Here is a 13103-nt window from a genome sequence, read left to right as displayed (position 1 = left end):
TGCTGGGTTACAGGATCTTCTCAATGTCTGTACTGAATATGGTGTGCAATATGACATGAAGTACAATGCTGTTAAAAGTGCTGTTTTGATATGTAGAACCAAGCAGGATAAACAGCTAAATTTCCCTTTGTTTAAACTGGCCCAAAAAACTCTTGAAGGTCATAAAAAGGTGAAATACCTCGGTCACTTTATTACTGTGCAAATGAATGATGATGATGACATATACAGACAACGGTGTAAGCTCTATGTGCAGGCAAATACTATTGCCGCAAATTCAGCTTTTGTTCACTTCCAGTTAAAGTGGAACCGCTATATACTGCCCCCTTGTGGTCATCCTACAAACAATGTAGCATGCAGAAGCTGCATGTTGCATATAATGATGCGATGAGAATCCTTTGCAGGATACCTAGAAGGGGTAGTGCCAGCCAGATGTTTATAGCTGTGGGTGTTTGGACTTTTAAAGCACTTTTAAGAAAGTTAATGTTCAATTTTAGAGAACGACTGGATGGTTCGAGTAACAGTATAATTTTAGCACTTACAGATCCGACAGTGAGTAGTTCCCGTTACTCATCCAGTCTGAGAAAGCACTGGTTGAAGTGTTTGTGTATTTATTGATTTCTTTTAAGTAATTGTGTTTTATGTATATTATGATTTTATATTTTTACAAATGCTTTATATATATATATATATATATATATATATATATATATATATATATATATATATATATATATATATACACTTTTTTTTTTTTTTTTTTTATTTATTTATTTATTTTAAAGGTTTATACCTTGTGGGGGTTTTTTTTGGTTTTTTTTGGGGGGGGGGGGGGTGTTGTGTGTGTTTCTGTCTTGTTTTTATGGACATCAAGTCTGCTAATAAAGATTGATTGATTGATTGATTCATAAATACTTGTTAACTGAAGAAAGTAGCTGAGCTGATTACATAATTAAGGAAAAGGGCAAATATACACATAAAATTCAAAGTCTTTCCCAAAAGCCCACCCCACATTCATGCAAGTATATTATTTCATGAAATTGGTTTATCAGGCGGTCTGGTTCATTGGCTGCACTTTGAAAAGCCGGCAGCAAACAGTGTCAACATCCAGATCAATTGAAGTCACAGCAGATGACAGTTTTAAAGTAGCTTTGCAGAGAGATGGCTATCACTGCTCCCCTCAGAGGAAACAATGGCTCAGCCTGCAGTCAGTGATTTTACTGTCTGTCATGAGCATGCAGCACTGGGAAAATAATTCCAGTAGAGGACCAGATATAAACAAAGAAAGGATGGCTTTGGTCGACAAAGATTTTTTCAAAAAGCCACTAAGGGACAATAAGGAGCTCATGAGAGAATAAGAGAAATGTTGAAGGGGAGGGAAAGAGAAAAAAGAAAAACTTTGACAGCTTACTAACTCGTAGTTTAATGTAAGAGATAGTGACAGGAATCCTAACTATAGATATTTTATCCTTTCTTTTTTTGCCCCTCACTCGTGCAGTTCAGGTTTTCAACAGGTAAAGTCATTATTTTCTAGGAGTTTGGAAAATACAATCCAAGTCCCCCCAAAAAGCTCAGACACTGCAAAATTTGAATAAAACCAGAATGCAGTGATTTACAAATCTTGTAAACCCATAATTAAAGAAAACCTGATTAAATGCTTAAATTGAATAATTGAACCTTTTTAAGAAAAATTGTTGTTTATTTTGACTTTGCTGGTGGCAACACATTTCAAAAAAGTTGGGATGGGAGTTTTCTGCTGTAGAGAAATTAGAATTATCTTGCTGAAATATGCAAGAGCATCACTGAAAAACATGTAATTGGAAATGGAGCATATGGTCCTGCTCCTCTTTAGTCTGGAGGATGTTGTATTCATGTTTTCCAAAAAGAATTAAACATTTCGATTCATCTGACCACAGAAGGATTTTCTAGTTCTCCTCAGTGCATTTTAAATGTGCTTTGGTCCAAAGCAAACGGCAGCATTTCTTGATCATGTTCCAATATGGCTTTTTCTTTGCGTGATAGACATTTGACCTGTATTTGTGGAATGCATGGCACACTGGGGTGTTTCTGAACATGTTCCCGAGCCTGTGGAATCAGGTATGGGTCAATGACAGAATCATACCTCATTTTTAGTGCGGTGCCACCTGAGGGCCCAAAGATCACAGGCATCTAATATTAATTTTCATCCTTGTCCACTGGGCACAGAGATTCCTCCAATTTTAAATCTTTAAATCAATTTTAAATTCAAAATGAATTCATATTTTGCCCAAACTGCTATATTTTCTTTTTGGTTTTGGTCTGTCGCTGCTGTATAGTAGAGGCTAATGTCAAGCTGTATTCATAATACTGTGTTCATCATCTTCAGTATAGCGTAGTCCCATACTTGTGGCTGTAACCTGCGGCATAATCTTACCTACAGCATAACTTACACTGTTGACCACATCGCAACCTGACTTGCACCCTCCTAAACATGTAACTACAAACTGTGGCAACCCACGCCACAGCTAGTGTGATTGGTCTGCATGACAGTAATATGCTATGTGAACACGGTATACTGATTAGCAAAATTATAACGCTTCAGTGAACAGAAAATACAATAGGCTGTGATTACATCTAGCTTCTTCACAATGCTAACATAATAGGCAGTATTCTGCTAATGTAGACATATGCCAATTTTTATTTATAGCGCTGACAATCTTTCTGTAGACTGACTCAGTTCTGAAGACTTCTTTCTTCCCACAGTAAAAAGGGAACTGTTTTTCATTACTTATTAGTTGCAAAATAAAAGCCACATCTTCTTATGTATGCTTTTTAACCTCCTAGGACCTGGCGTCCACATATGTGGACATCACATTTTTGGTTATTTAGACCCAAATACTCAATTTTGCTCTACAAGGGCCTGATATCCACTTACAAAGACATTATACTGCTACTGTTCTATTGAAATTTTAAACGAATATCCTCATTTGTGGCTCTCATTTTTCTTAGAAGCAAAAATGGGTAAAAAAAAAAAGAAATCTGGTAATTCTTTGTTTTTACATTCATCGGACCCTAATCAGCCCAAATATCAAAGATAAATTAAAAATGCATGCCGTGGAAGAGTTCGGGTCTTAGGAGGTTAAAGATTCTGCAATTTTACAAGATTTTACTGCTATGTGCCTCAAGTCATCCACACAAACCCAGCAATACCCCTTGAGGTCCCGTGTCAATGCTGTGATGAGTCAGAACATTTTTTGCAGGTGTACCGACACAATGTTAGCCAGGTGGTTTTTAGTACCGTCGCTGATCATTAAACATGCTCAGCATGTACCAAAATACTGCAAAAACTCTAAAAGTGTAAGTATGTCATGCGGCAGTGGGCGGCACTCATCCATCAACCACTTTCTTACGCCATCCATTTTTTTAACTGCTTATCCAAGTTTGAGTCTGGGTCACTTGACAAAAGTCAAATGATAAGGAGGGCTACACTCTGGGATGGACACATCAGTTTCAGTCTATCACAGGGCTGAGACACAGAGACAGGGAAACCACACACTCTCACAGTCTACCTATGGCCAATTCAGAAGTACGAGAATGTTTTTGGCCTGTGGAAGGAAACCAGAGTAACCAGAGGACACCCACACAAGCACACGGAAAACATGAACACACTGACACACAGAATTGTCAGTGAATGTTGTTTCATTTTAGAGGAGAATACAATGGTTTTAAAAGAAGTAGGTTGTTTGTTTATCCATATATACTTGCTTAAGTATGGATGGATGTTTCCATACTGTCTTCAAGCCAGGAAATCATTTTCTTCCATCAGCAGATCAATGAGTTAAGTGCTAACGCCCCTGAAATATAATACCAATCAACAATTCATAAGCTTTTTTTTGCTTGCTTTTGACTGACATGCACACATTCCTCAGCATCTGTGGTCCTGCCAAAAAAGAATTTGCTGTGGGTGAAGCTAATCTATGCACATAATTGGAAGGCAGCTTTGTAGGTGATGGAGGTCTTGGTTCTCTCAGTGGTGTTCATCCTTAACACTTCAGCACGTGCCTTGGTTTAAACAGAAACGTGTTAACTGCTCTTGCTCACTGACTATCACCTTTTTATTCTTCTTCTTATTATTATTATTATTATTCCAGCTGACTGTTAAGTGATAATATTTTCTTACCTAAAAATGTTTTTCTCTTCAGTTCAGACTAAGCAGCTTCTGTCACCACTCTCTTCCTAAATTCCTTTAGTGCCGATCTGCTCACAGTCTGGAGAGCATCATTAGTTAAAGCCGGCATTTAATTGCTAAAATAGACAAGCGAGAAGACACGAAAACCAATCTCCCCTTTAACTGCAAACATACTATCATCTTTTACTCGTTTTCTACCACACACTGTTTTGTTTTTTCCCTTCCTCAACAGTCCACATGAATCACATATCCACAGTAATGGGCTCATTGCCACGCAGTGCCAAAAAGACTGCAAAGGATCATAAACGAATGATCCAAACTGATCTACAGTATGCGTCACTACAAAACCGTGGGATAAAAAGATAACCACAACTGTTGAGCTGACAGTCCAGCACCCTCCACGTTTCTGCAATACTCTACTCCCCTGCTGAGGAGACTCAAGTGAAGCTGTCAGGGGTATCAGCCTCCAGTGCTGCTCTTTTCTGTGTCACAGGGCGCTACTGCGCGCTCACTGCTGTCAGCTCAGCTCCGAGACACTCACCACTAACTTTATTCAGACCGAACGGCGCTCTGCTGTAACAGTAAAAGTGAGAAGCTTCACCGCGAGGACTCCCCACCTCTCTGCCCTGTCAGGTGTTTCACAGGAAGGGAAGTCTCTTCACATACCTTCATAACTCGAGTCAGCACCGGACGGACAGACGCACATTAAATATCCACTGTAGATGTCATTTTCCTCTTAACTCCAGTGTTTCCTAGCGGGAAACCAAATGAAAAGAATAAAACGGTCCCTTGCCTTGAAATCCAAAGAGGAAAGCGACGCCGGCGATCCACGCGGTGTGTATCCAGAAGTAAGCCATGGTGTCCTTCACTCAGGTGCAAAAGCTCCGCGCTCCTCCAGATGAGGCTCCGTCTCCAGCGGTAAGTTTCCCGACGAGAAAGCGCTGCAGATGAAGCCGAGCGGAGGAAGAAATCCCAGCCTGAGCGGAGCTGATGAGCAGGAGAGCCTGAGACCGTCACTGATTCTTCTGCTACCTTTGCGCGGACATTAGCGACCCCTACCGAGAATCTTCCATCTCACCCACGTTACAGTCACCCCGGTGGCTCTCACTTTGAGGCGGCACTACAGCTATGATCCAAATATTTTACAGGTATTCACAATTTTAGATATGAACTCAAAAAGAAGCATGTCCTGTATTCCATCCCTTTATACTCACATCTCTACATGTATTCGTACTGTATGGATTAAGGCTATCATGTGGCTTCATATGGTACAAAATATATATACACCATAAACAGATACGCAATATTAATACGATATTTTATGTGACCGCCTGTACTGTAATTGCAGCAGGCTGTTCCGAAATCTTTATAGAGTACAGTATTTTTTTTTGGATGCAAAATAAGACCATGACTTTCATTCTGAAATAAGACAAGTCACAGCCACAAGGCAAAGAAGAAATTACATCGCGTTGTTTGCAATTTTGCCTCTGTAAATCACAAAAACTGCCAACATGTGACTGAAGTACAACAAAACTATCCCACTGTGCTGACATTCAGATGCAAAGTTGCAACACTTAAGTCCAAATATATAAAGACCTCACTGCACTCAAAGCTTTTCATCAACTGACTTTTTTTCTAGACCAGTTCATTGCTTTATAAGAAATTAGCAAAAAAAACGTCTACATGTTTAATGTCACAGTATTAATTTGTGTCCTCGGTCTCTGCCATCATGTCCAAGACTCGCTTGGAGCTCCGTGTTATTATTTGCACTTTTTGCTCATTTTCACCTGTGACGCTTTCACCCACAGGACCTCATATCACTGGGGGATTGTGCTCAGAGAGCTTATTTACATTCCCCCACCTGTTTCCATCACTGTGTTCATTTATAGTTTGGAGTGTTTTTATGATAACACGCCAGCAGCAAAGGTTAGATGGTATCCTACCGAAGCGGCACATTGAAAAATATAACCCGCTGTCAGAGAAGTGAGTGCTGATTGTCAGACGGAAGATTCGTTTCATGTTCGAGTTCGTTTTAGAAAAAAAAAATTAAAAATAAATAAATAATTGGCCAGATGGAAGAAAAGTGTATTATGCTTTTATGCATTATTCACATCCACAGGATATCAGAGCTCTCTGTGCATGTGGATATCTACCTAAGGGTTTATGGACCTCTTCATATCTTCAGTGCTCCTCAAAGCCTCGAAACAGGCTCATAATACTAATCTTCAGTCAAAGCCGTAGTCCTTCACATGTGGTAATCACTGACCATCTCTCAGCTTTCTCTCAATGTGAATTATATAAAGATATGTATAAATAAAAACTGAAATATGTTGAATATTAAACACTTTTCTTTGTAATTATTAGCTTGGTTATTTCACATTAATTACTTTGCATGCTTCAAAGGAAAAAAAAAAAAACGGAATGTTGCCAACTCTGGAATAAGACACTGATGTCCTATGAATCCAGAAATGAGCTAAATGTAGCAGTTCTAATCAAACTATCTAATTCCAGGCGATTTCCCAGCTGTTACAGGGGCCTGGTCAGTCAAAACAAGCCATCTTTATTCCTTTCCATTAATTCAAAAGAAATATTCTGATTCCTTTAACAGTGAGCGCCGTCCACTCATGTCTAACACTGAACGCCAAGGTCAAAGCTCCTGACCGCTAAGTGTCCTGATTCATAATTAATTTCCAGCCCACAGTGTTTCTGTCCTCAGGCAAACCTTTGAATGTGAGTGTGAAATCCTTAAGCTAATTCTAATGAATTTCAGCCTGTGCCGACTGTGATTAGAAGTTGTTGGGTCCCTCTGATGAGGAAGTATGTAGCCTTGCAGTGATGATGGACTATAGATACAGGACTGTGTAGAACACACTTGTCAGGCTTAGTTATTCTGTAAAATAATCAACACACCTCAGAGTGCAGACAAAGAAATAACGAGAAAGTGACGACTGAAGACAGAAAGATCAAAGAACGAAAATTATACAGAAAAAAAGAGTAGAGAGAGGCAATATTAAGAGTTGGTAATTTCACAGACTTTAGAGTTGAGTTGAGTCAGTTCTGAGTTATTTCACAGACTCTGCTCTAAACTGTTATCTTGAGGTGTTGCTTGCAGCTTCTGTTCAAATCCAGATTGCCGCCACCCGTTTTTGGTGCTTGGAGTGGTAACAAACTGTAGCCATTTTCAAACACGCGCTGCAGCCTTGAACTTTTCTGGACATCACCTCATCACAGACGCACCCGTGAGAGCAAAAAATATCCATCCCAGCAAGTCTGCACATTAGATGGCATTTATCCCTCAGAGCAAAAAGCCAATGTGATGCTAAATAGAGGTGAAATGTGAAGAGAACGATTAATATCCTGGTACATTTACTTCCTACGAGCGGTCAGTATGTTTACTGCCTCCTGCAGATTTGAACAAGCCACATTGACATATAACTGTAAGATTGTTCCTACTGCATTCTAGATTTAAGAGAATAAAACTGAAAAATTATCCAAAGGTCATGGAAAATGGACAGTGAGTGTATAGCTGTGTCCACCATTCCTGTAAGTACCACTGTGAAAATCACATGGGGCGTAATGATGAGTAAAGTCCATCATGTCTGACGGCACTCCTTCCCAAAGTGTGAGCTTCAACTTCCATCAATCAAGTATCAGGATACAGCCCAGAAAAGATAATTATTGATTTAACCTCTAAATATGACACCACATTAGACAGCACTCTCTCCACTCTGCGCTGCATCCTCCAGAAAGGGATCATTTACAGTAAAGTCACAGATGCTCCGTGGTACTCTGATGCTAATGACTCTTGGAGCTCTAGTTTTGCTGTTGGTCTGTGTCCTCAATAAAGAGTTGCTCTGTCTATTTCTAGTGACTCCACCCCAGTGTTTTCCACCACACCAGACCCCAGCTGATTACCTGTGCCTGTTCTGAGAACATTTGATTTATGACTGTTTTTCTCTTATTAGACTTGAGCTCTCTGCTGCAACACTGCAGCCCTCAGCTGGCATGAAAAACCTATGAGAGCTTCCCTAAAGACTTTGAGGTCTCATTATGCTTTACATCCAGCAGAGAGCCAAATGACTGCAGAGCAAAGCACCACCTTCTGGTTCAGATATAGTTAAAGTGTGCTGGACTCTGTCACTGGGCCTTTTATTTCCAACAGGGAGCTTGATTTCAGTTCTAACAGAGGTCATCCCAAATATAGAGAGAACAGATAGATGAGGCAAGCATATACAGCTACAAAAATATAATAAATAAAAAGTTAGCGATTAAAATGACAGTGTTTTTTCTTCACTTCATCATTGCTGTTTCTTAGCTGTGAAAGGGGTTCCCGACTGTGGTGTCAAAGATCAGTTTCCCGTGTCGTGTTTACACGGGCTGGTCCCATCCTCTTGGCCCGCTACTTTCCATCTGGGGTGGTAATCTGCCTCTCCTATTTCTGTATAACAACCTTTACCCTGGTTTAGCTTCCCCATTTCTGTACCGGCTTCCGTTTTGGCCTGCACAAACAACTTCTAAATATATGTAGGTGTAGTGGTGCCAAATGTATGTATGCAAGCTTAGCGCTCCTAACATGGGCAAAGTCATAAAATGTATAACCATCAGAGATGTAGGTGCGAAATCTGACTATGAGCAACGTTCATAGAGGTATGTGAGATGCATACCTATTCCGGGCTTTGTTATTGTTCACTACACTGCAGGCAAAATCATAAAAATGCCTATAAAGTAAGATTCATGAAAATATTCGACCTCACAAAATGAAGTAACACCGACCACGATGTCTCGTCATGGTAACCACAGATGGTGCTTTGCTAATTACAAGCTAACTGTTCTTGCGCTTAACTCCACTAATTGCTTCACATATTAATGTCACACATCCTCAGTAACTAACAGCGCTAACGGCGCTTGCGAGCACTGCATCACAAGTTGCTGGCAAGAATAAATCAAACAATCTTTCCTATGAAGTCTTGACGAAGCTTGATATCAATGTGGTGAGTTTTCTCTAAAGAACATCATTCGAAAATGATGATCTGAACAACAGGAACTGCATCAGCAGTAACTCTCAGTGGACTACAACATCCTCTGTGATTGGGGCTCACCAATGAGCCGTCCCGTCTGTCTTGTTAATATCCTGGAAGATCTGAAGTTTCCCTGAAACTGATAGAGAGCGAGGTTAAAGCTGGATGTCTGCACTTTGATCACATTTTGAATTTTTGGTGTAAACCTCACTATAGCACTGCGCAGAAGTAAAATTACAATCATTGTCATGGCAGCAAAAATGAGTTTCCATCAAAGTATGGCTGGCCTCTTCCTTAGAGGTAGGGTGAGAAGTTCAGCCATCCAGGAGGGGCTCAGAGTAGAGCCGCTGCTCCTCCACATTAAAAGGAGCCAGTTGAGGTGGTTCGGGCATCTGACAAGGATGCCTCCTGGGCGCCTCCTGGGTGAGGTGTTCCAGGCATGTCCCACCAAGAGGAGGCCAAGGTTCAGGGCCAGGACACGCTGGAGAGATTATATCTCTCGGCTGGCCTGGGATAGCCTTGGTGTTCCCCCGGACAAGCTGGAGGAGGTGGCTGGGGAGAGGGATGTCTGAGCTTCTCTGCTTAGGCTGCTGCACCGCGACCTGGCCTTGGATAAGAGGAAGAAGATGGATGGACTGATGGAATATCATTGTCCAAATACTTCTGGATAAATACCTGTTGTTTGTCATGAGTTGGTAATTAGAGCTGTTTCAATGGGAGCTTTCTCACAGTTATCAATACCTTGAGTATTACAACACTACAAGGACCAAACACAAGCACTCTGAGATTCCAGTGGCTTTGACAGAAGAGCAATATTAGATGCCAGAGGAATAAAAACGATGCCCATCTTGTGAAAAAAAAAAATCAACGTCCACAGGTTCAGTTAAGACAGTAAATCACCATCATTCATACAAAACCACTGCTTTAATTATGTTATTATATTTCATCAATTCAAACTGGAAGGCAAAGTAAAGCATTAATTTTAATCCTGCATTTGTCATTCTTTAAAATGAATAAAAAAAAGAAATTGGTCAATGAATATATGATTGTGAAGGTTAATGAAATGTGAGAGCACATAGATATATAGATATATATGATGAAACGTATTAACTTTAAACTCCAATGTAATAATCTCATCTGTTAAAGATAATCGAGTCTGTTCATCACCCGTATTTACTCGTTTACCTTTCGGTCTGTGTTCAGGCTCTGTTGAGCTGAACCTGCTGCACAAATGAGGCTTATTTATAAGTTGATGTTATTTCTTTTCACAACTAGCAGCACAGTGGTTAACACTTGTTACCATACTGTCTGTAGCTGCTCGGTTAGGAAGACTGTCAAAAGGAGCAGGTGGCAGAAGAAAGGAAGCAGAAAAAAACTGAGCAGAGGGAGATAAAGATGAACAATTACTCAAGCTGCAACTTCAATGGAAGCCTGGGAATGCTGGGAAATTTTGACTCCTTAAACAGAAATGCAGCCATCAGCCTATTTCCATATAACCTTTCCTCAGCCCTTTCATAAAAACACAACTTAAAAGAATTCACAGTAAATAACACATTATTCAATTCAAGATAAATCTTTTTTTATGTCACATTAAAAAATTATTTATATGTAAAGTTGTGGATGTAATGGTCAATAACATCTCTAATTATTTTCAATAGAATGGCACTGTTGTTTTATTTATTTTATTCAAAGCTCTCTGATATGAAGCAGACAGACAGACAGTGACATGACTGAAGGATACACAGAGCTTTGTCCTGGTTTAAAGGACACGACATGGAAGTCCGTGTTTGTTTGTTGGAGGTGGTAGTGTCGAAGAGACAGAGGGAGTTGCATTGTTTGTGTAATGGGATAATGTGGAATGAATTTGTATATGAGCTACTGTACTTTGCCCTATTTGAAAAAAAAAACTGGTCTGAACCACCATTACATTAGAGCGGTCACATGCACTCATCTAATTTCTATTACCAAGTGATTTAATCCTCATTTTCTTCATTATCAACAGTCATCAGCTCACACTCTGCTGGGTTCCAGCCCTGATCAGCTAAGCAGACGTGTTGTGGTCTAATAGGATCAGACAGGTGGGGAGACATGCTGAATAAAAACCGTTCTGCTCCAGTGAGAGTAGCTGAACCAGAAACAGGATACAGATACCTGCTGCATGAACACAAGCAGAGATCCTCATGGACACGTTCAGCAGCTGAAGGTCCACCTTTGTTCTTATCTACCTTTTGCTCTTTTCATCTTTCTCCAAGCAGACTTGCTGCTTCTTTGCTAATGAGCATCTTTCTATACTGTCATTCTTTCCACCTCAAGTTGCTCTTTATTTCAGGAAATACAGAAAACCCACATGTACTGATGTTTTTTTTTCTTACATACTATTAAATAAATAAATAAAATTAAAGCACGCTTATGAAGTCTTTCACCAGCAAACACTCTTGCTGTAAGTTCCTGTGAAATCACTGGGATCCGCTCTAGTACATAATTAGAAAAAAAAGTTCCTTCGTGTGTAAAACAAACTCAAGAGTGATATTGTTTCTGCTAAATGACTTGCCTGCAAATGTGGACACATACACACATTATACATTTTCCACCTGCTTTTTGGGTGAGGAGAGTGAGATGTGTGATGGGAACTGTCAAACTGACTGATTTCTCCCCTCTGCTTGGTTCCACTCAGCTGCCTGTCACTGACTCGTCATAAGAAAGTCTTGGTGATCTATTTAGTGAAGCCAGAGGTCTTAACAGTCCATATTATGACAAACACAGTGACATTTCATACCAGATGAGCATGAGTGTCAACAATCTGGATATATGAGATTCTTCAAACCTCTCAGGACTAAGCATACCAGCAGGCTGAGTAATGAAGCTCTTTTCTCCTTACAGCTAGAGCTAGATGTTTTAATGCATGTTAGAGGAGTCAATATGGAATAGGGGGGATGCAAAAGCACTTAAAAGCAATTTCTATTTGCAAACCAATCTGATTTAAGCTCAAATCAGCTGACTTCGTCATTTCTGTATGTATTTGTTAACTACAGTATAATTTTAGCCATTTGCACCAACAAAACAAGAAAGATAAGAACGCAAACACAATTATAGCCCCCAACCCTCCACGCACACACGCATCCACAAACAAACACCTACACAGACAGAAGCACGCACAGCTTTCTAAACCATGAAATGATCTCATCGGAACACTACTGTGAAAAATCAGAGCGTATCCATCCGGAGTCTCCGTGGAAAATCAACACTTAAAATGTGTAGGAGTCTGCTGTTGTCTGTAGAGTCACAGATGTTACAGTAACAAAACAAAAATTGGACTGAGATTGTTGTGTACATATCATTGCATGAGCATGTGTGTGTGTGTTAGTGTTTGCTAGTGCATTATAGTGATTATTCATCCTTTGCAACATCCTGTTATGTAAAATGAAAAGATGGTTCTTTTTCTCAGGACCTGTCCCCACATTCCACACTCTTATCTCAGCACAAAGATACCTTATAGAAACAAGACTGCATAAGACAATGAGCAAGAATGGTGATAGCTGAGTTCCCAAAAGAACACTTGTTTAAAACCTCTTTGAAATTACGACATTTCTTTGAAAGCTAAATGTTGTTTCAAAAAATCATTTTTTGACAAGTTCTTTATTGAAAAACTCTCATTAAATCCTACCAACACCATGAACTACATTATTAACTAAGGCACAATGCGCATATTTTGTAGACATAAATCATCTGGATTGTGTCAGCAGCCTCGAAAGGATTAGACAGAGGGGAAAGGAAGTAGCCTCATTAAAGACTTTAAAAATATTTCCCTCACCACAGACGGAAAAGCATATACTCTGTATTTAAGACTAAGTAAATAAAATAAATAAAAAGAAGCTCATAAACATCTAGTAGAACCTCGGCACAACAGTTGACGATGAGCA

The 13103-nt window shown here is 39.8% G+C and overlaps 1 protein-coding gene across 3 annotated transcripts in view; it reads right to left on the bottom strand.

Annotated features, from left to right (window-relative positions):
• Positions 1-13103, bottom strand: part of lsamp (limbic system associated membrane protein) — a 741226-nt gene that overhangs the window by 446267 nt on the left and 281856 nt on the right. The window contains exon 1 of one of the 3 annotated variants that reach the window (XM_084951573.1): positions 4959-5182. The exons of 1 other annotated variant lie outside the window; for it this stretch is intronic. In XM_084951573.1, coding sequence (XP_084807699.1) covers positions 4959-5022 — 64 coding nt within the window. In that variant the 5' untranslated portion in view covers positions 5023-5182. Of the gene's footprint in view, positions 1-4831; positions 4887-4958; positions 5183-13103 lie in introns of those variants that run through there. One more of the 3 variants, XM_084951576.1, reaches the window with a different exon arrangement.

The sequence above is a fragment of the Perissodus microlepis genome, chromosome 14 (genome assembly GCF_051167445.1).
Source record: "Perissodus microlepis isolate ML-2025 ecotype Zambia chromosome 14, ASM5116744v1, whole genome shotgun sequence".
Classification (NCBI taxonomy): domain Eukaryota; kingdom Metazoa; phylum Chordata; class Actinopteri; order Cichliformes; family Cichlidae; genus Perissodus; species Perissodus microlepis.
This window is presented reverse-complemented; position numbering and strand designations above follow the sequence as displayed.